Below are 23,853 nucleotides of genomic sequence, written 5' to 3'. Positions count from 1 at the left end.
CTACATTAGTCGACCCATTGACATTTTGCTTGGAGCAGATGTTTATTCTTTAATTCTTTTAAGTGGCATGATAAAAGGGGACGAATCAACTCAGCCCGTCGTACAACAAACAAAACTTGGTTGGTTGCTATGTGGAACCGCCAAAACATACCAGTGCAACATAGTGCATAACATTGAACAGATACAAAAATTTTGGGAAATAGAAGAGATCAGTGAGCAGTCTCCTTTATCAGTACAAGATCAACAATGCATAACATTTTACAACGAAACTACAACACGAAAAGAAGATGGACGCTATGTCGTCAGGTTACCGTTAAAGGAAGACATAACAAGTAAACTTGGGTCTTCTAAACAAACTGCACTGGCACAATTTCGAACCTTGGAAAACAAATTTAAAAGGCAACCAAAATTGGCTCAGGACTATAAGAACTTCATGAATGAATATAAAACAATGGAACATATGATACCGACAACAATTAGTAACCAGACACCTGAGTATTATTTGCCGCATCATGGAGTTGAGCGTGTCGATTCTTTAACAACACAATACAGGGTGGTATTTAATGGTTCTCATAAAACAAATACAGGGTACAGTTTGAATGATCTCATGCATACCGGCCCTAATTTACAAATTGATCTACAAACACTTCTTTTAAAATGGAGACAGTATAAATATGCTTTTACGAGTGATATTGAGAAGATGTTTCGTTTTATAGCAGTAGATGAAAGAGATCAAAAGTATCAGAAAATATTTTGGAGAGAGTCTCTAGAACATCCTATTCAAACATTTTGCTTAACAACTGTCACATATGGAACCCGCGCCGCTCCATTTCTGGCAATAATGACTTTAAGAAAACTAGCAGCCGATGAACGTGAAACATACCCAGAAGCCTCAAAAGTTGTCGAATCAGCATTTTATATGGATGACCTTGTACATGGGACAAACACAATTGAAGATGGCAAACAGTTAATCTCGGATTTGAACGCACTAATGAAACTAGGTGGTTTTAACTTAAGGAAGTGGTCGTCGAATGAGAAAAAGCTACTGGATAACATTAAGAAGGACGGAAACAAATCAAACAATGAAGTATTTACATTTAAAACAGAAAACATTTCGAAAACATTGGGCTTATGTTGGAACTCAACAGAAGATAAATTAACATTTCAGTACAACACAAACAAACCTAAAGACAACACCAGAATAACAAAACGAACACTGTTATCGGAGATCTCAAAGGTCTTCGATCCGCTAGGTTGGATGGCACCTTTATCAACCAAACTTAAACTGTTGTTTCAAAGGGTTTGGAAGAAAAACATGAAATGGGACGATGAAGTGCCAATTGAAATTCAGAAGGAGTGGATCAAGATTAAAAGCGAGCTCGGCGCAATTAATCAATATGAGGTACCAAGATGGATACGCAGTCGCAAGGAAGATATCATAGAACTACATGGCTTCTGCGATGCGTCTCTTGTAGCCTTTGCTTGTGTCTTATACGCACGAGTCAACGACGAAACAGAGCCAGTGCTATTGGCCGCAAAAACAAAACTGGTACCTCACAAAAAAGCAGTAACATTACCCAGATTAGAGTTGAGTGGAGCACATTTATTAGCAAAACTTATGAAGAAAACACAGGATGCACTTTCGGAACATAAAACACAAATATATGGTTGGACGGACTCAATGGTCGTGCTTGGATGGATACAGGGCGAACCAACTCGATGGAAAACATTCGTCGCCAACCGAGTGCAACAAATAGTTGAAACAATACCGAGCACATGCTGGCGTTATGTAAAGTCGGGCGAAAACCCAGCCGATGTAGCGAGTCGGGGTTTATACGCACAACAATTAAGAGACAACATTTTATGGTGGCACGGGCCCTCATGGCTCACAACATTCGAAAATCAAGAACAAGAGACCCCAACCTACACAACAGAAGAAGAAGTAAGGTTAAATAAATCATGTACTGTTAAAGAACAAGAAGAAAACATTATTGAAACATTATTGCATAAACACAGCTCATTCAATAAAGTAAACAGAATAATTGCATGGTTGTTACGTGCATTTGCACCTAAGCGAACAGACATGCCATCATATCTCACATTACATGAACTTACTGCAGCAAAATTACTTATAATTAAAAACGTGCAACAAATGGAATTTAGATCGGAAATTGAATGTTTACGCAATAAGCAAAGACTAAGTACAAAAAGTAAAATATTAAATTTAAATCCATTCATTGACTCATCTGGTGTCTTACGCATTGGAGGCAGACTTGAAAACTCAACATTGAACATGGAGATGAAGCATCCAAAGATCATACCACGTGATAGTCGTCTGGCTGAGCTTTTAGTGGACGAAGCTCACAAACTTACCTTTCATGGAGGTCCTCGCCTTACTCTGGCCAATCTGAGGCAGCAGTATTGGATACCTGGAGGGAACAACGCTGTGAAAAAACGTCTGAGAAACTGCGTGATTTGTCGCAAAAACAACCCACAGCAACATCAACAGATAATGGGTGATTTACCCACTGCACGTACGGAGCCAGCCCCGCCCTTTTACCACACCGGAGTGGACTACACCGGTTTCGTTGAAATCAAGAGCAACAAAACAAGGAACGCAAGGTCGATGAAAGGTTACATTGCACTTTTTATTTGTATGGTCACAAAGGCCATACACCTGGAACTTGTAACAGATCTAACAAGTACAGCTTTTTTGGCGGCCCTAAGAAGAATGACGGCCCGACGCGGAGCCCCACGCTATATGTATAGCGACTGTGGAACCAACTTTGTGGGCGCTGATCGTATTTTACAACAAGAACACGAACAAGTGCAACAAACATTTGATAACAACTTCATGGGTATACTTGCTGATATGAACATTGAATGGCATTTTAATGCCCCGTCGTGGCCCAGTGCCGGAGGTTTATGGGAACGCGCGGTTCGCAGCTTAAAACACCACCTGAGAAGAGTGATTGGGTCACAAAAATTAACATTTGAAGAATACTACACAATACTAACACAAATTGAAGCCTGTTTAAATTCAAGACCCTTGTGCGCCCTAACAGAAAACATTGATGATCTTGATTACCTGTCACCAGCCCACTTTCTCACAGGCAGGGCAGGAGTAACAATCATAGAAACACCTGAAGATGGAAGAACAAGATGGTATTTGACTAATCAACTATTTCAACAAATATGGAAGAGGTGGAAGTCGGAATATTTGTCACAACTTAACGCACGAAACAAATGGTTAAAACCTCAGGATAACATTCAAGTAGGGAATTTGGTCATTATTCAAGATGAAAACTTACCAGCCGGGAAGTGGGCGATGGCTCGAGTAGTCGAACTGCACCCTGGGCGCGACGGATATGTACGTGTTGTTTCACTGAAAACTCAACATGGGATCATCAAGCGGCCAATAGTCAAATTGTGTTTATTACCTATTCGACCCGCGCAAGATGAACCTGAAACGAAAACTGATAACAAACAAACTAAACAAACAGGAAAGAAAGGAAACAAGAGGCACTGCATTTCCGCTACATTGTACTCCGTTGTGATGGCACTAACATTCTTTATGACTCTTATTTCAAATGCCTACGGAACAAGTAACATCACCCAACTGAACGAAAATCAAGCAATCTACTTTGATCCCATTGCCAAAATGCAACTCATACGACACCAGTGGACGTTGGTAGCCTACTACGATATGTCACCGTACTGGGAAGGAATAACTGCCTTCAAAAAATATTCAAGCTATCTGGAACAATCCTGCAATCGCATGAACAATACCAACAAATGTAACATGATTGTACCACAACAAAGTCACGAGTACACGGAGTTGCAGTATTATAACCAGCTGTTGCTGACACAACATTTCATAGAGCACTCCAGACGGCGTCGCGGGCTTATCAACGGCATTGGATATCTCGCCAATGGACTGTTCGGCGTATTAGATGAACGCTTCGCAGAACAGTACGCCCAAGACATTGAACTTATAAAACGAAACGAAGCACATTTGAAGAATTTGTGGAGTAATCAAACATCGGTAGTAGAATCTGAATACAACTTAATTAAAAGGATGGAGAAAATGGTTGCCATGCAACATAAAGTCATAAACAAACACCTGAACAGCCTTGATAAAGCTTTGAACACTATCCAAGCGGAAGTAAACGAAATAACAAAACAGCAAGAGTTTATTCTAACAGCAATTGCAGCGAACAGTATGCTTCAAAATCTGAAAAACATTCAAAACATGATGTTGGACACTATTTCTGATGTTTACCAGGGAAGAGTAAATCTGCATTTATTAACACCAAAACAACTACAACATCAATTGAATGTTATTTCTGGCTTATTAACAGGCGACGTTACTCTACCGATTGAAAACATTCACACAGATTTGAAACAAATATACGAACTTATGAAGATAAGAGCCAGAGTTACAGACAAGTATTTTATATTCGAGATAAAAATACCATTAATCAACAGAGAAACTTATGATCTCTATCACCTCATTGCAGTACCGAAGTTGTACAGAAAAAACATGACTCTCGCAATCACTCCAGTTTCAGATTACGTTGCCATTAACTTACAGAAAGACAATTATTCACCTATAACTACAGAAATATTACAGAAATGTATAACCAGAGGAAGCTCAACATACATGTGTGACTCAAACACACCGATATACAAGATGAAGTCAGATGAAGATCTTTGCATACTGGAGAGAAATAATGTATGCAAAACAAGCAGTGACGCGTGCAAAAGCCAGTTCATTTCATTAACAAAAATAAACACATATTTATATGTATGTTGCGAGCAGTGTCAAGTGCGAATCATATGCGGAGATCGGATTACGCCGCACATACTTATGCGCGCTAATGTCATTACTCTTGATAGCGATTGCGTAATGACAACAAACTCTTTTACAATACATGGACACAAACACTATGAGAGTCAATTTAAGGTCAAATATGATACTCAAACAGCAGTCCTGGCACCGATTAACCACATAATCAATCTGACTATTGATCAAGGATACGAGGACAATTTGGACAACCAATCAAATGAAACAGAAACAGTGCACAACAACTTGCTTAGAGAGATAGACTTGAAGTTAAAACAGTTGAAAGAAGAACAGAAATATGAAAGTATCACTTCAATGTCTAACCACGACATACATCACTATGCGGTTATCTACATCGTATTGGGGATAGTGGTTATCTTATGCGCTGTTTTCCTATATCGAAAATTATGTAGAAGCTGGAATACAACCCCGGAAGAGACGATCAACGAAGCTCAACCAATGCCCAGGACTTCTAGGATCAACAAACACCAATCGCAAGCTCAAGAAGAACACGAGATGAAAGAGTTTAGCAAACCCAGACCCGTGTTCCGTAAATTAGTTTTTAATAACGATTCGGAATAATATTTTTCTATTTTTGTTTAACATTGTATAATAATATTTTTTGTATTTTTGTTTATACTTTATACTTTTTTTGTAATGGATGCACACCCCAGCCTCCCTCATCTTTGCTGGTCGGGAATATGTTCGGAGTAACCGAACACCTTTACGCAAACACGTGAGCCTCGGCCCACAATTTTTAGCTTTTAGTGCATTTTCGGTCGTCATCGTACACGGGCGTGCATTCAACTAACATTTTTGTAACGATTTTCGTAAATAAACAAAGTTAACGATAATCGCGAGTTTCTCATCTCATTCAACATCAACAAACAACGCACATCCCCGAACACTCTTCCTCTCTTATAGTTCGGCCATTCAGAGAATGCGTTCCTGACACGTCGCGATTGAACTGACGACGTAACTTTGCAATGGCGTTGCAGTTACGATAAAAATATTTTTGCTGGTTGTTTACCGTTTTAACAATTGAGGAGCATTAAAACAACATTATTATATCAATAATCAATGAATGTAGTTACGTCGTCAGTTCAATCGCGACGTGTCAGGAACGCATTCTCTGAATGGCCGAACTATAGTTAGTATCTAGATTCATACTTATATACTTACATACCATGCCAACCCCAACATAGTTAGGAAAAGGCTCGGAAGATGATGATGATCAAAATACATGAATTTGTTGGATACAAGTTGCTTTAAACATAGAAACTGGTGTCTGAAGTAGGTTAGCCATATATTACTAAAGTGCCTGAGAAAGGACACTATCTATTTTTCATCCGGGAGCGAGAAGTAGTTTCCTTGAAACGCCTATTTAATCTCGGAGAACAGCTAGTAGGACAAAAAAATAAGTGTGCTCAACCACTTCATATTAATATTATATTGGAATTCTACTATAGTTCGGCCATTCAGAGAATGCGTTCCTGACACGTCGCGATTGAACTGACGACGTAACTTTGCAATGGCGTTGCAGTTACGATAAAAATATTTTTGCTGGTTGTTTACCGTTTTAACAATTGAGGAGCATTAAAACAACATTATTATATCAATAATCAATGAATGTAGTTACGTCGTCAGTTCAATCGCGACGTGTCAGGAACGCATTCTCTGAATGGCCGAACTATAGTTTATCATCTTACACATAATCAGAATATCACTTTGTTCCCATACTCTTTTTTATTTCTGATGGACTTCTTCCGCTTGTTGATTTCTTGCCATGACTTAAGTTTAACCTGTCCTCTCTATTTCAGGATGAGTAAGAAGAATATATTCGGTAAAATGACATATAGCCAAAGATTTAGTACTTCAAGTAATTCAGAATTATCGGAAGAGGACGAGGGACTTGCAGCGCTCATCGCCGATATACAAGTAAGCTCATACATTCTATACTATTATTTTCTATCCTACTTATTATTTTCTTTATAGCTCTACAATACTCAATTACTCGATTCCTTATTAGCATCATTTACTGCTTATAAATGGCGTCTCATTATTATGTAATTTTTATAAGCAGTATTTATTTTGTAAGCATCAACTTTACACAATAAATTAAATTATAACCCTCTCCCTGTTTCTTGAAGGGGTTTCATTATTCTTTAAACATTAGAATAGCTAATTTTATTTTTTAATATAGGCAAAAAGTACTCTATTTTCTCTAGACCTTTTCTCCAATATTTTATATAATGAATTTGTATTTTATATAATGAATTTGTATTTCATCAAAATGTTATGTACCTAATGAATTTAACTGCTTGCAGGCGACGTCAGCGCTGATGTGCCGGTCGGAGGGCGAGGCGGAGTCGACCCGCAGCAGCGTGCCGCAGCCGCTCAGCGGCGCCTCGCGCGAGGCACGCTACATCGACCTCATGCGGACCATGCAGTTCGGTAAGCAGACACCATCGTACAAGAAATACTTCGGCTATCTTGACTGTTTTTATAGGAAACCAACCAGTTCCACGGTATTATATGTGCACAGGTACAGGTTTACTTAATATTGCTCTCATTCTTTTGGCCGTGATATTAGGATAAGGAGACGCCATAATCACTTCGGCCATATTCACTGATGTCTAAAAAAACCAACCAGCTACATAGGCTATTTGTGCATAGATACAGGTTTACTTTCTATTTCTCTCATTGAAATCAGATTATATGACTAAAGTTTTATCTATTTGTATGTTTTGTGTACCAAGTGAAGTTGATGAAGATGAAACAACAGAATGATTTAAGAAAATTGATAAACAATTATTCATGTTTTTATTTTTTTTTCTCAATGCGAAACGAGAGCGAAAATTGTCCTTAAAATCAACCTTCCAAACAATATATCGGGAATCCTGATATAAACTTCATCTTTTACTTTGTTTTAGAAACGTTCGAGATGATAGCGGAGTGTGCAGAAAGCGGGTTCCGTTTCCTAGTGCCGTACCACTTCGAGGGCCTGGTCCGCGCCGCCGGCGAGCGAGCCCACCCCGCCCGCATGAAGCGCCTCGCGCAGGAGGCCGCCACCCTCGCCACGTCGCTGCCTCTGTCCTACTCCTCGTCGGTCTTCGTCAGGACTGATGCTGACAGGCTCGATGTTATGAAGGTGGGTACAACAGGTCGTATGGTCGATAGTTTAATAATAGCGTCCACGGCCGATTTCGGCCCAGTGTTGGGCAAAATTTAGTTAACTAATGATTGATGACTAATGATTGAATGTGTTAGTTATGATTGAAGACTAATGATTATTTAGTTTAATCACAAGGTGATGACTAACGATTGATTAGTTTTAATCTTAATCAAATAATCATGATTATTTATTTATGATTGATATTTTTTAATTCCGGGTAAAGTTTTTTTTTTCTGCATCTTAAAAAAATACTGAATTGCACACAAAACGTTACAGTAGGTTAGGTTAGACTTTAGTGTTTTAGTTAAATTCAGTATTTTTTGGTGGTCAGATAAATACATGCCCCGGTAAAATACTCGTAAGGCACTAAGAGAAAATCAATCGTTTGATACAGGGTGTACGGTACAGCCCCTGAAAACTGACTCAGATAATGCTCCTGAGCAAAGTCCACAAAGAAATTGTTCTCGGAAATTAAAAGAATTTTTGACATCTCCATACAAAATTGGCTGCCGAGTCGCATATGTCTAATTTTTTTCTGGCTGCAGAGTAAATTTTTTTTTCCGAACCTAATTCCTTCAATGCTTTACTCAAGATGATGGCCTGAGTCTTCGATCAGCTGATCCTTACACCCTGTATGTGTAGTGTACCAACACCTGTGCATTGAGCTTAGTCATACATTCATGATTAAAACTAATGATTGACGATTTGCGATTAACGAATTTAGTCATGACTAATGATTGATCTCGTTAGTTATGATTATATTAGTCATGACTAAAATAATCATGATTAGATCAATCATGATTGATCAATTGATTGAATAAATTAGTTGATTTGCCCAACACTGTTCGGCCACGGCGGCTGTTCTCACTTAAGGACATCAGCCAGCTGCGCAGGACATATTATAGTGCACAAGCATTTGCGCAGACACAGGTGCACTCACTATTCCTTTATTCTCATAACCCGATGGGACGGCAATCCGACACGACCGGAAAGAGATCAGGCGCAGGACCGACATTTACGTGCTCTCCGATGCACGGGTGAATCAATCACCAACTTCCAGACTACGGGCTGCTTTGTGAAAGTTTAAGAAAACCCACAAAGCGATTTCGGCCCGACCCGGGAAACGAACCCGAGACCTCGAGTACAGCAGCCGCGCTTGCGACCACTAGACCAACGAGACAGTCAGTCGATAGTTTATGTCAGTGTTTGTATGAGAGATCTACATACAAATAAATGCATAAAATAATGCAATGGATAAAAAAATAATTTAGATGCCACTAACCACATTACATGACTTTAAAGTTGTAACACCTCTTTAATCTAATCCTATGTACTTTCTTATGTACGTACTGTCCCTAAATACATACTCCCTTGTGTATCTTTTTTTGTTGTCCCTATATCCCCCTATTTATTTTTTATAAACTCCCTTATTTAATGTATATAAATTTTGAGTATTTTCGGAACAATCTTATTTTAGGGCTGTATTTGCCTATTATAACATTATCATCTGTATCAGGTCTTAATAACGGGTCCGTCGGACACGCCGTACGCGAACGGCTGCTTCGTGCTGGACGTGTACTTCCCGGCGGAGTACCCGGCCGTGCCCATGCTCATCAACCTGGAGACCACGGGCCGCCACTCCGTGCGCTTCAACCCCAACCTGTACAACGACGGCAAGGTGTGCCTGTCCGTGCTCAACACCTGGCACGGACGCCCCGAGGAGAAGTGGAACGCGCATACTTCTAGTTTTCTACAGGTACGTACATATTATTCACATTTTCTAAATCTGTGTAATATGTCATATGCTTTCTCGATTTTCATTCTATCGGCTCATAGACTCATAGACTTCGACGTGATGTAGAATCGGAAGTAAAAAAAATTGTTGTACAATTAAAAATGCGCTCTAAACATCATCATCATCTTCCGAGCCTTTTTTCCCAACTATGTTGGGGTCGGCTTCCAGTCTAACTGGATGTAGTACTAGTGCTTTACAAGACAAACAAACGCGCTCTAAACATCTATTGTATAAAACAACTAATGCTGATGTCTCGGCACTGTTAATAATACCTATGTCATTTGATTTTTTGTAGTAGAACCGTTAGGTAATTTTGAATCTTGATATGCACATTATATCAGTTTTCAACCCTAATCCAATTTTGATAACAGTTATATTATGTTTATATTATAATGTATTTGATTTTGTTATTCTCTTGTTTTATCTTCCTCCTACTAAACAAACACCACCGCTGTTCCCAGGTGCTAGTATCAATCCAGTCGCTGATCTTAGTACCGGAGCCGTACTTCAACGAGCCGGGCTACGAGCGCAGCCGCGGCACCCGCGTGGGCTCCAGCGCGTCGCTCGAGTACAACTCCAACATCTACCAGGCCTGCGTGCGCTGGGCCATGCTCGACCATCTGCGGAACCCGGAGCCTTGCTTCAAGGAGGTACCGCCATTCATATTCACCTATGTGGACCAAGACGCTACGTATATAGAGAGTTTAAGTGGTACAGTCAACTTCAGAAGTAGCGGAACAAATCTAAATTTTCAAAACTGCTTAACGTCGTATCATCGATATTTTATCAGAGTATTCTTAAACTTTTTTTAAAGTTTAGGATGTTATTTGGCGTTCATAAAACGTTGGCAACAACTATAGTTGTTTGATAGATGAGGAGGCTTTCTTCTGCTAGTTTTATTAATAGTATTTTGTGATTGTGTAGGTGATTCAGACGCACTTCTGGATAAAGCGCAACGAGATAATGCAGACGGTGGCCAACTGGATCACCGAGCTCGAGAGCCAGAGCGGCGACGAGCGGACACAGCGCAGCATACAGCTCAACCTCATGGCGCTCAAGGTATGTACCCACTACTAGTGCGGGGTGATCTGTGTGTGAACATTATCATCCTCCGAGCCTTTTTCCCAACTTAACCAGATGCAGAGTATCAGTGCTTTACAAGGAGCGACTGCCCTATCTGACCTCTTCAACCCAGTTACCCGAGCAACCCAATAATACCCCTTGGTAAGACTGGTGTCAGGCTTATTGGCTTCTGACTACCTGTAAAGAATGCCAGAGATGTTCAATGACAGCATGACAACTGTGTGTGAACAGTAGTAGAGATAAAAGGTGTGTGTGTATCCCCGCAGCGGCACTACGTGAAGCTGCAGGAGGAGCTGGGCAAGCTGCCGGTGCCGGCGGGGCTGGCGGAGCTGGACGAGCCGTTCCGGCTGCCGGCCGCGCCGGAGCCGGCGCCGGCGCCGCTGGACCACGACATGGAGAAGATCGTGTCGCACGTGCTCGACTGAGCCCCACCCCACCACCCGCCCCAACACTTTCTAACCTCTTTATTCTTCGAAAAAGATTTTCTTTTTATTTTGTACTAGAACATTTCGGTTTTTATAGTTTTTTAGAATGTAGCGGGACCTCTGTTTAGTTTAACACGCATTGTGATACTAAAGTGGGCCCCCTCGGCGCCCGGTAAGCTAGTTAGAGGTAGACTACGGGCCGACTGCACGCGGACTGTACGCGCTGTACCACGCCGCACGTGCACGTCACACGCGACATGTACATGAAATTATAATTTGATTGTATATAACTTATTGTTTTTTGTATTCTAAGAATATATTATGATATGTATATCCCTGTATTGCTCTATAAGAGTAGTCGAGGCGGCCGGACGGCAGCGGCTCGGCGGGTGACGAGTGCGACTTGTGAATGTATGTTGTATATAGATAAATCACCAGTAGACTTGTGTGTTTCTCACTGTACTTTCATTGACAGGTAAGTTGGACGTTAGGACGTTTATTGTTATATTTGATTGTGAATTTCGGAATGTAAATAAAAATTTATGTTATCGCAATGTTTCTTTTTATTTTTGTTGTTTTCACATCTTCCCGATATTATAACAGTAAATGTATTTTATAAACCTAATTATGTTCGCGTAAGCTTTGATTGTTCTATTGCTGGGATCCAACGAGCGTCGCCACCACTCTGTCTATCATGTTCAGCTTTGTATTCCATTCAGACAATGAGGTAATTAAACACAACATTTTGCTAATACGTTTTTTATTGTCCATCTATTTACATCGTCACTATTACGAAAGGATTCCACTTAAACAAATTATTATGACTTGTATCTAGCACTAGCCACCCTAGCGTTACCCTACGAGCTAAACATTTACTTTATTAGACAACTTATTGCATAAATAATTTATTTACTATACTCTTCTGACTAACTATGTAGAATTGTAAAATTACTCAAAAAATGTTCCATCACAGATGGAATTTGTGACATTTTAAAATATTTACATAAAATGTTAGTTTCAAGTAATATTAGCTATCTACATTATATCTATTGGTATGACCGCGTGTAGTGGACATGCGCACAGCAGACCTCATCGGGCTCACGCTGAAGTTCGAGACCTATTCCACTTATGGCACATGAAACTATATTACCGCCAGAGCCTGCGACCGATGTGCAAAAAAAGAGGTAACAAAAACATCTTTTAACTAAACTTTACACACAATATTTCAACTAAAATACTTTTTAAGTAGTATCGAGGGGGAATTGGAAAATGTATCTAGTCACAATCGGTCGCGTGGCTCGGCTACTATATGCTATATAAGATCTTGGTGAAGCTGACGTCTACTTCTTCCTCAAGGGCTGGTCTGCCTGCAGCTCTGCCTCCCGCGGGTCCAGCTGGCCGGCTTCCACGCACGACTTACAACAGAACCTGCGAACGAGAACATGGTCAGAGAATTATACAAATATTTACAAAACTGTATGTATGGTCTTGTCTGGGAAGATACCGAAAAAACATAACCCTTCTTGGGCAGTCAGGCAAGAAAGGAGTTGTCCTTTAAAAAAATATAAGCGTGTTTTGGTTTCGCGAGACCATAAAAATGTTGTGGGCCCTGTTATTTCTGTTCTGGCCGTTTGTGTATGCCATTTTACGACTCAACATATTTTAAATGCGTTGGAAACAAAGATTAGACACGACACGGTAACTGAACCGTGGGTAACACGTTCTATAAATAGTTAACTGTGTTCAATTGATAACAACACGCAGGTTGCACATTACAGACAAATCGACTATATTTGGATTATTGGTACAATTTACCTACCAATTTCCCTTCCCTCCGGACCTCGGTAACGCGCACGTCTCCTAGACCCACGCAGTTTTAATAAACAGCGCCAAGTAAACAATCCCTTGCATAATGAACCGAATATAACCAGTGAACAGAGCGATAATACTGATAAAGTATCTCTTAAAAATTCCTTAACGCGGTTACAAACGACGTAAATGCACCTATTTGGGCTGGCTTCCCAGATTACCGAACTAGTGGATGAACGAACTCCTGATCTTGCATCTTTCATGTCGAAATAGAAGAAAATTAAAAACCTTTCCTCCAATTTAAGGACCAACAACACTCGAAAATTAAGAAAATACAACCGTCAATTGACGTAGTTGCTGCTGGATAAAAAATTGGAAAATCCTTATGCGGGAAAAGGATGGAGCCCGGCATATAATGATTAAAGAAGAGAATGATTTTCCACCAGCAAAAGCAGTAAATATGACTACGCCTTTATCAGTCCACTAGCTTCTGCCAGCGACTTCGTCCGCGTTATATTTAGACTTTGTGCAAAGAGAGGAAGAAATAATAATCACCAGCCTCTCCAATTATCTAAATCTATGCGTACCTAGCCTATTGGGATGAGTGAGAGTGTTATAAACGTCAGAGTAGACAAATATAATCAGAAAGCTCTGAATTGCTTAGCAATCGGAAGGTACCTACACGTGTTATTGTGAGTCAACCATAAAAGACAGACATACCGTCATACCACAAAAACTTTTAAACGTCAGTTTAAGACTTTGACATATGGTTCATTTTGCAGCCACAATTTTTTTAGACAAGTGTAAAACAGATGTTTAAGTTTTTGTAGTAAGGCCAATACTGTCGTGGGATATTTTTTACATAATTTAAAGGAGAAAATTTTCGTCACGTGGTTTCTATATAGCTTTAACCATTAAGGCTGCACACGCGACGGAAGCTTAAAAAGTAGAGTAGGTAACTTTTCCCGTTTTACCAACATTTCCCATCACTGCTCTGCTCCTATTAATCGTAGCGTGATGAAAAGTATCCTATAACCTGCCCAGGAGTATGAAGAATATTTGTGCCAAGTTTCTTTAAAATCCATCGAGTAGTTTTGTTTCTATGACGAACATACAGACAGACAAAAATTTTACTGATTGCATTTTTGGTATCAGTATCGATCACTGATCACCTGATAGATATTTTGGAAATATATTTCATCATCCTCCGAGCCTTTTTCCCAATCATGTTGGGGTCGGCTTCCAGTCTAACCGGATTCAGCTGAGTACCAGTGCTTTACAAGAAGCGACTGCCTATCTGACCTCCTCAACCCAGTTACCCGGGCAACCCGATACCCCTTGGTTAGACTGGTGTCAGACTTACTGGCTTCTGACTACCCGTAACGACTGCCAAGGATGTTCAATGACAGCCGGGACCTACAGTTTAACGTGCCATCCGAAACACAGCCAATGGTGTCTAAGATATACTTAGAAAGTACATACAGACTTAGAAAAGTTGCATTGGTACTTGCCTGACCTGGGATCGAACCCGCGCCCTCATACTTGAGAGATTGGTCCTTTACCCACTAGGCCACCACGACTTTTTTGGAAATATATTTAATGTACAAAATTGACCTCTCAGAGATTTATTATAAGTATAGATTAGATTGTTAAATACCAAGGGTACATTTCAGTCGAGAAAAAGACTTACTAAAATGTTGTGTTGATGTAACCTATAATTTGATCTAACAAACATCTAGAAATAATGTTTAACACTCTAAACGAAGTGGACATCTGATAAGGGCAATTGAGAACTATAATCTCATTGAAGCAAATGATATCGATTGACCCCTCGATCGATTAACCTCTCGATCAAGATGATACTTACTTGGAGTAATACTTGTGTTTGCAGAACTTGCTGTGCACGATCAGGTCACAGTTCGCGAAGAACGGGTTGTCCGTACACTTGGCGGGCACCACTACTTGCTCTGTTAAATAGTTAAGCAATTTTAATTATAATTTTCCTTATTTATTTTTATTATTTAGTAGTATTTTAACACTTGATAAAGTTCCCGCAAAACTCAATGACAGTCTGTAGCTAAGTTCCGAGCACAATTTAACTACGTGCAAGTTTCTATGCAACTGCGCCACTCACTGATGACCCAAAATAATGGTATCTGCGCAGAGACTTGCAATGCTCTGTGACAAAAACTTTGGCGAGAACTATTATACTAGGTAAAAATAAGTAATAGTTAAGCATAACTTACGTTGCACATTGATCTGCACGGTGTCAGTCTGCGAACTGTATTGGTTCTGGGCGTGACACGCGTACAAACCGCTGTCAGACACGGTCAGACGCCCCACCGTCAGACGGGACACAATCGTGCTGCCTGTTGGGATAAAAATAACATTTATTATTCCAAACTGAATACAATGAAATGTGTATTAAAGTGGAACCAAAGTAATGGCAAAATCACTAAAACAAGACAACCGTGCCAACCAATAAAATACGACCGCGGGGGTTGTATTTTGCTCTCAATAAATATCTAAAAGTGTGTGCACAATGCACATTAGTCGTGGCCTTTGCCAACTGCAGCTGAGGTGGTATTGGCGAAGCAAAGATCAAGCTCAGGCGGATTCATTCAAGAGTTACGGTAGAAACAACATAAACTGCATTATTGTTGTGGACAATCCTGAAACGTTAAATGACAATATATTGAAAAATATGATTTACCAGTGATAGAGATCCTGCCGTCAGACTGCAATGGGTATCCGTCCTTGGTCCAGTAGACCTCAGGCTCGGGGAAGCCGTCCAGGTTGCAGATGAGGTACAGGTCGCGGCCCACACTCATCGTCGTCGGGTTTGTTGAGATATTCGCAGTCACGGGCACTGCACAGTCAAGAGTTGTGTTAAAGATTTTATATGGTTTGGGTGTTGGTTCCATGAGTATGCATAATTACACATACTTAGGTACTTATTTATTTGTATAAATCGTATAAGCTTCTAACATCGTGAGGGCTAAGCTTGAATAAAGTGTGCTAAATCTATCTGAAAATAAATTGGTATCAATATTAAAGCACGATGGTGCCTAATTAGATAGAAAACTGCTTTGTGATATCGTGACAAAGTTAGCCGGGAATCGAACCCGAACCCTAATTACATCTCAGTTGCGTTTGTGACCTCAGAACCGACGAGGCCGTCATCTTAAGAACCTATAAACATACATAAATACATAAATAGAAGCATATAATATACAGATGTTCACATACGGCTGTGCTCAATCAACAAACAGACCTGTTTTTTTTTCCACTTAGTTAAGAGTAAACAATCGGCACAACTGTTAGTTATATGCACGAAGAGTTATAAAAATAACTACAAAAAATTATCAAAATGCGAGCTTAAAGAATGCTTGAGAGCGCTTCATACTAGCGTATTTTCCGCTCACTCAGCAGAGTTGAGCTAATAATCCGTTAGTGAGAAATCGCTGTTAGATTGTTTACTCTTTAAAAATTACAAAACGAATAGACATCTCTCCTCTTCCCGCGCGGACCCTGTGCAGAGCAGACGTGTCTACACATATACTCAGTGCATTTTTAAATAATATTCATAAAATCGAAATAAATCCGAAAAATAATAGTTGAACAAATTTTGTGAAGTACCAGGAGCGCATATCGTCGTGGAGACTAACCAACAGTGTGTCGAGCGAAACAAAACACACGCGTGCGACAAAGACCAATATACTTCTACGTGAGTCGTCTTCACCGTGATTGTAATAACACGCTCAAGGTCACATCCTTTCACCTCCGGCCCGTGAGAACGCTGCGTGCAAAACAAGGACAGATACACTTCCAAGTGAGTAATCTTCAACTGTGACATCGTAACTTGCACTCATTGAGGCTTCCATTCACTGCTGCGCCTACGCTTGTTACGCACACACATACGCTGTGGCTATACGCTGTGCCCGACGACCACTATAATAAAATATTCATATTAGAACTTTACTTGCCTCCGCGCTGTGCTCGCCTGCGGCCGATTTGCTGCTTCACGCGTACTACTATGCTTTGGATGTAAACAGCGCATGTCTTGTGACACATAAGATAGTCCTACTTCGCACTTGAACAATATGAACTCGCCGATGAACAAATCGTTATCAGATACCGATATTTGCGTGGCAGGTTCGGATAAGACACCGCCGAACTACGTATCTATGCGAGCTAAAAGAGGCAGGGAGTTCACGGAAGTTTCTATAGGGCAACAACTGGATGAATTTAAAGATGAAATTAAAATAATGCTATCGATATTCACTGAAAAGCAAGGGAAAGATATACAATCCATAAATACTACTTTACAGGAGATCCAACAATCTAATACTAGTATAGAAAGTTCAATTACTTTTCTTACTGCACAAAACGAGGAGTTACGAGAGAAAATAGCCCAGCTTGAAAAACAAACTAGAGATGATAAATCCTATATCACTATCCTAGAAAATAAAATTGAAGACCTGCAAATGGGAAGCCGTAAAAGTAATCTGGTGATCAAAAACGTACCTAGACAAAAAGATGAGACCAAAGAAGATCTTATGGAAATGACCATGTGTCTATTCCAAAACATGGAATGCTGCGTTAGAAAACACGACATAAAAGACATCTATAGAGTACGTGGAAAATCGGCAGATAAACAAAGCACGCCCATCGTCGTAGAAACTAACTCCACGATGTTGAAGACTGAGATTTTGAAAATGGCAAAGGCATTTAACTTAAAGCATAAAAACAAATTATCTTGTAAACATATGGGTCTCAAAACTCAAGTAGACACTCCAGTATTCATATCGGAACATCTGACAGCCAAAGGCACCCGTCTCCACTTCTTGGCACGTGAACTAACTAAGTCTGGAACCCACAAGTTTTGCTGGACCGCCTACGGCAAAGTCTACACCAAGAAAGATGAAACTTCCCCAACTATAGTTATTAGAAGTGAAGACCAGGTACATAAACTTCTGTTGAAAAAATGACTATTATCTTGTAACTCTGTAGCTAACCTTTATGTAACTGTTAAGTTAGAAATAGTGTTGTTTATTCTAGATGTGCCTCTTATCCTACTTTTTATGTTGTTTTGGCATATTACCTCCGATGGTTTACTCGGTTCTTCATACTATTTTGTTATTGCCATTCATACACACACTCATTCACAATTCATCACATTATACACTCTAATCATTCTTACATACACATACACACATTCTCAACTTTCATACCTACCACACATACACCCCTTCCTTTACTCAAATCCCTGCACACATTCTTCAAAATCACACTCTTCGCGCAATACTCACACTCCAATTATAAATAAACAAGTAGTATACTACTATACGTTAATATTTGAAAAAAAAAAACACATCCTTGATACATCTGCTTACCCTAGACTCAATCTTCTTAAATGGATAATACTCTACAAACGGTATCTGAATTAGACAATATTGAAATTGCTCGTTCTGTCACTTGTGATTACTCACAACTCCACGAACATGTCGTAGTAAACAAAAATGACCTTACAATCATATCACAAAATATAAGAAGCATTTATCATAACTTTGACGATTTTATTATCAATCTGAGTACACTTAATTTCGAACTAGACATCATTATCTTAACCGAATGCAGATTAAGCGCTAATAAACCTATTCCGCAAATCACCAACTATCACTCTTACATGACAACTCGACAGCTTAATCAGAACGATGGGGTGGTTGTATACGTTAAAAGTTCTATAAAACATAAAGTTGAGGAAATACAGCTTGACCAGGCATCCTGTCTACGGCTGAATATATTGGGTTGTGAAGTGTACTGCATTTACCGCTCACCTTCTAACTCTAACATTGACAGGTTCACTGACTCTCTTAGTACACACCTAAACATTCAATCGTCCCATATTAACACTATTATAGCTGGAGATATCAACATCAACATTAAGGTAAGAGAGACTGAATCATCCCACGATCGCAAAAATAGAGTTAGTTACCTAAACATGCTTTCTCACTTCGGTATACTGCCTGGACATACACTTCCCACCAGGGAACATAACTGCCTTGACCACTTCATGTTAAACATAAATAAAAAGAAGTTCTCCGCCTTTGTTGCTATATTACACTCAACAATAACTGACCATCACACAACATTCCTATCTCTTACAAAATTAAAAAATATCCATACGGCCAAAAAAACTACGACTACACTAAATTACGAGCAAGCTTTGAAAGATCTTCAAGAAAAGAATTTATCTGATCTCCTATTTTGTGATGACCCAAATTTACTAATTTCAAGTTTTATTGGTACCTTAACTTACATTATAAACAATAACACGATAACAAAGAAAATTCCGAATAGTAAACGGATAATTAAACCGTGGATCACTATGGGTATACTACGCTGTATTAAAAACCGAAATCATTTACAAAAGCAGAGTCGAAATGACCCCTACAACGAAATACTAAAAATTACGTATACTAGATACAGGAACTACTGCAATAATCTAATTAAAAAATTAAAAAGGAAATATGAACGAGACTTACTTGCAAAATCTATAACTAATAATAAAATGCTATGGAAAAACATAAAAAATATCACATACTCAAATAAAATAATGAATCATAACTTAGAACTATTAAATATAAAACCTTCTCCTTATGAGTCTATAAACTATATTAATAACTACTTCTCTAATATTGGAAAACAACTAGCTGATCAAATTCACCCCACTTTAAATAATAGCCATATCCCAGACATATCTCCCCCAAACTCCTTTGCGCTAATTGACACCGACGAAAATGAAGTTAATGATATATTAAATAATTTAAAATCTAATAGTGCCCCAGGTTGGGATAACATTTCAACAAAATTCTTAAAGTTTGTAGGAAAGGAGATTGTCCCTGTGATAACCCACCTTGCAAACCTCTGCCTCCAACAAGGCGTCTTCCCGGCTCCCCTAAAGCAGTCTATTATTACCCCGGTACACAAGGGGGGGGACAGAGACGATGTCAATAATTATAGACCTATCTCGGTCTTACCAGCCATATCAAAAATTCTCGAAAAGATTATAAATACTAGACTCACTAAATTCCTAAATAAATTCAACTTACTTTCTCCTTCTCAGTTTGGATTCAGACAAGCTGTAAGTACCGAAGATGCTGTAACAGCATTATCTTCTCATATAATTGAGCATCTGGAGAAGGGAAACAAGTGCCTATCTATTTTTATAGACCTCAAAAAAGCTTTCGACACCGTTTCTGTCCCCATCCTTGTGAACAAGTTATATAGTGCCGGAATTAGGGGTACTGCACTCAACTTGCTCAGGGACTACCTTTCCAATAGAAAACAAAAAGTAAAAATAGGGCTATACACGAGTGATGAAGCAGACATAACATACGGCGTACCTCAGGGTAGTGTTTTAGGCCCTACCCTATTTTTGCTGTACATTAATGACTTATGCAATATTAAATTAACTAATGCCAGGGTCTTTGCATACGCAGATGATACTGCGGTTCTGTTTTCTGGTAGTTCTTGGCAAGAAGTTAAAATGAGTGCAGAGGTAGGGATTGCTTGTATAGACAAATGGCTGAAAACCAATTTACTAACATTAAATACCTCCAAGACCAATTACATATGTTTTAGTGTTAGCGCGCGGACACAGCCTAATGAGGATCTCAACTTGAAGGTTCATACATGTGGAGACATAAACAGATCAAGCTGTAACTGTCCATGTTTAACTAGGGTCACTAAAACCAAATACTTGGGCGTGATGGTTGACCAGCTTCTCTCATGGTACCCTCATCTTGAACAGGTGACTGCCAGAGTTCGAAAGCTTACCTGGATCTTCAGAACACTTAGGCATGTGGTTCCTACTAAATTGTTGAGGAGTGATCAGCAGCCTAGAAACCTTCTGAACGAGATCTACTTTGCCCTAGCACAGTCTGTTCTATTGTATTGTATCCCCATTTGGGGTGGGGCAGCCAAAACTAGATTCATGGACTTGGAACGTGCACAACGAGCACTTATAAAGGTCATGTACTTTAAAAATAAAAGATACTCCACTGAATTCTTATACGTCATCAGTAATTTACTCTCAGTCAGGAAACTGTACATAACCCAAACAGTTCTAAAAAAACATAAAACCCTCCCTTATCATGCGAATAAGAAACCTAAAAGGAGAAAAGATAAAATTGCAATAGTTCCCCAATGTAAAACCATATTTAGTAGTAGACAATATTACTATCTCTCAGCACAGCTATATAACAGGATTAATAAAAAAATCTACATACACAATCACAACTATTATGTCTGTAAAAAAATGATAGTGAACTGGATTAAGTCTCTCTCTTACGAGGATACGGAAGCTCTTCTGGTTTTTCATGAGTAATGTAACCACACGCTATAGCTATGCAAATCACCATACCACATCACTCTCTACACCACTCCAAACCACACCACTCTTCACACCACATAACACCACACCACTCCTCACACTACATAACACCTCACCACATCACAACACTCCACTCGTCACACCACATAACACCACACCACTCCTCACACTACATAACACCACACCACATCACAACACTCCACTCGTCACACCACATAACACCACACCACTCTTCACACTACATAACACCACACCACATCACAACACTCCACTCGTCACACCACACATTATCTTATCTTATCATATTGAACCACACTACATTTCACACACATACCGTACATACAAACCAAAACAATACATCAAGTTTCTTCAAAACATGCATGTACTTATTCTTATTTTATTGTTTTTTTTTTTTTTAAGTAACATGATGTAACCTTATCTATGATATGGAAGAGCGGAGTCTCCTAACACAGGCATTGTTTGTCTAAAAGGAGGCTCCAAACACAATTCTTGTACATTACACTTTGTTACTTCTAATAAATATTTTTCATTTTTTTTTTCATTTTTTTCATCTGCAGACCAACAAAGCTGTACATATTTATAAATATTATGCGTGTGTAGATAATATAAGTAGTACAATGACTTTTACACAAAGTAGATTTGAGATACCTCGTTCATCAATGTTCCGGCACAGGACACTATTGTTTTTACATTTTATTTAATCAATGGCCTGTATATTTATGTCAAGATAAGGCGGTGGTCATTTAAAATTTCGTAGAAACAGATATCCGTATCTGCGATGCTACATAGGTATTAATGTATCATCATTGTATACATACCACAGCCTCATGTCCGCGGTTCTCGTTGCTCCCAACAACTCTATAAATATGTTGTTTACTTTGGGCTTAACTAAAACAATCAACCATCGCCAGAAGTACCCATGCAAGCGGAATACATAAACATGCTCCATGCAGAGATAAACCATGCCGCACATTAGTATAAATAACTGATTACTCGTCTCACTACTAACTCCTTGTATCTATGCAATCTATTTCTTAGAATAGAGTTCGATGTTCCTCTGTTTAAACCAAATTATTTATAAAAAAATGTTATCGTTATTAAGCCTGTTTACAAAATAAAATGGAAAACTTCCTAGTTTATCTTTTGGGAGCGTTCGTAAGACAAATAATCAGTACGTTGCCGTTTGTTGAGGTTCCCATTCTTACCGGTGAACAGCGGCCGTGGTGGCTCAGTGGTGGTGGTAGTGGTAGTGGTCGTGGTGGTAGTCTCCGCGGTGGTGGGGGGCTGAGTTCTGCGCCCTGGAGGCAAGGTGGCGCGTGGTACCAGCAGCTCGTGCTCCACGAATATGCCTTCCGGCCTGTATGCGCGCACCACTACCACCCACGACGCCGGCTTGCCTATGCCGTTGTATGCCTGACACGTGTAGTGTCCTAGTGTCTCCACGGCCAGGCTTCTGATGAGGAGGACGTTGCCTCTCGCTTCGTACACCGCGTCGTTGTAGGGCACCATGGTCTCCTCCAAGCCGCGGTACCAGAACACGCTGGGCTCGGGGTAGCCGTAGGCCAGGCAGCGCACATACAGTGGCCTGCCCAGCTCGCCCGTCACCACGGCGTTCTCATCTCCAGCTATCCCGACTGGCGTCTCCACAGGATCTACCAGCCCCCGGTTGTTAGTGAACCGATGTTAGAGTTTGTGAATGCAGTCTTTGTGTAACCTTCTTTGTATGTAGTGAGTGAAATTGCATTCATAAACTCTATGTTAATGTTGTCTACTAAGCGTAACATTATTATAATGGGAGGACATAACAAATGAAGTTAGGAACTGTTTTGAGTGTTTCTATAGTATTGGCTCTTTATTTTTATGCTTTTAAAAACAACATTTCAATCTTTATACTTACTTACAATTTTCTTAGTAAGTCCAGAATTATTAAGTTATTGAACCAACTTCAGAAACAACCAAAACAATGTATCAATTGTGACAACCAGCGGCGGAAGTGTAATGTGTGTCGTTCACCTTCTGAATTTGCGCATACGCACGCAAGCAGCGCGGCGACCACGATCAGAGAGACGCGCGACATATCGACGGTACGAGGAAACGAGAGATAACACGCGCAGAGCACACGACCGACGCCACTGACGGACACAACACGACTGATTGCGCTAATGTTGTGATAACAGAGTGTTGACTGCGAAAGATTGCAGGCTGCGCGTGGGCAAATGGGGCTAAGTACGTTTGATAGTTTTCCTGAAGTTATTTATATTGTATTGGAGTTATTTATGAAACCGTTCGATTATCTGTTAT

The 23,853-nt window shown here is 39.7% G+C and overlaps 2 protein-coding genes across 11 annotated transcripts in view; one reads left to right on the top strand and one right to left on the bottom strand.

Moving 5' to 3' along the window:
- LOC124640340 (baculoviral IAP repeat-containing protein 6) overlaps positions 1–11,878 on the top strand; it is a 79,198-nt gene extending 67,320 nt beyond the window's left edge. For all 6 annotated transcript variants that reach the window (XM_047178060.1, XM_047178056.1, XM_047178059.1 and 3 more), the window contains 7 exons: positions 6,667–6,784; positions 7,174–7,300; positions 7,780–7,997; positions 9,538–9,777; positions 10,278–10,466; positions 10,741–10,875; positions 11,166–11,878. In XM_047178060.1, the coding sequence (XP_047034016.1) occupies positions 6,667–6,784; positions 7,174–7,300; positions 7,780–7,997; positions 9,538–9,777; positions 10,278–10,466; positions 10,741–10,875; positions 11,166–11,324 (1,186 nt within the window). In that variant the 3' untranslated portion in view covers positions 11,325–11,878. The remainder of the gene's footprint in view (positions 1–6,666; positions 6,785–7,173; positions 7,301–7,779; positions 7,998–9,537; positions 9,778–10,277; positions 10,467–10,740; positions 10,876–11,165) is intronic.
- A 189-nt stretch (positions 11,879–12,067) lies between these two features.
- Positions 12,068–23,853, bottom strand: part of LOC124640342 (papilin) — a 108,450-nt gene continuing 96,664 nt past the window's right edge. For 4 of the 5 annotated variants that reach the window (XM_047178063.1, XM_047178066.1, XM_047178065.1 and 1 more), the window contains 5 exons: positions 22,758–23,204; positions 15,847–16,002; positions 15,380–15,502; positions 15,001–15,100; positions 12,068–12,752 (listed from right to left, as the gene is read on the bottom strand). In XM_047178063.1, coding sequence (XP_047034019.1) covers positions 12,665–12,752; positions 15,001–15,100; positions 15,380–15,502; positions 15,847–16,002; positions 22,758–23,204 — 914 coding nt within the window. In that variant the 3' untranslated portion in view covers positions 12,068–12,664. The remainder of the gene's footprint in view (positions 12,753–15,000; positions 15,101–15,379; positions 15,503–15,846; positions 16,003–22,757; positions 23,205–23,853) is intronic. The other variant, XM_047178067.1, reaches the window with a different exon arrangement.

The sequence above is a fragment of the Helicoverpa zea genome, chromosome 20, assembly GCF_022581195.2.
Source record: "Helicoverpa zea isolate HzStark_Cry1AcR chromosome 20, ilHelZeax1.1, whole genome shotgun sequence".
Classification (NCBI taxonomy): domain Eukaryota; kingdom Metazoa; phylum Arthropoda; class Insecta; order Lepidoptera; family Noctuidae; genus Helicoverpa; species Helicoverpa zea.
This window is presented reverse-complemented; position numbering and strand designations above follow the sequence as displayed.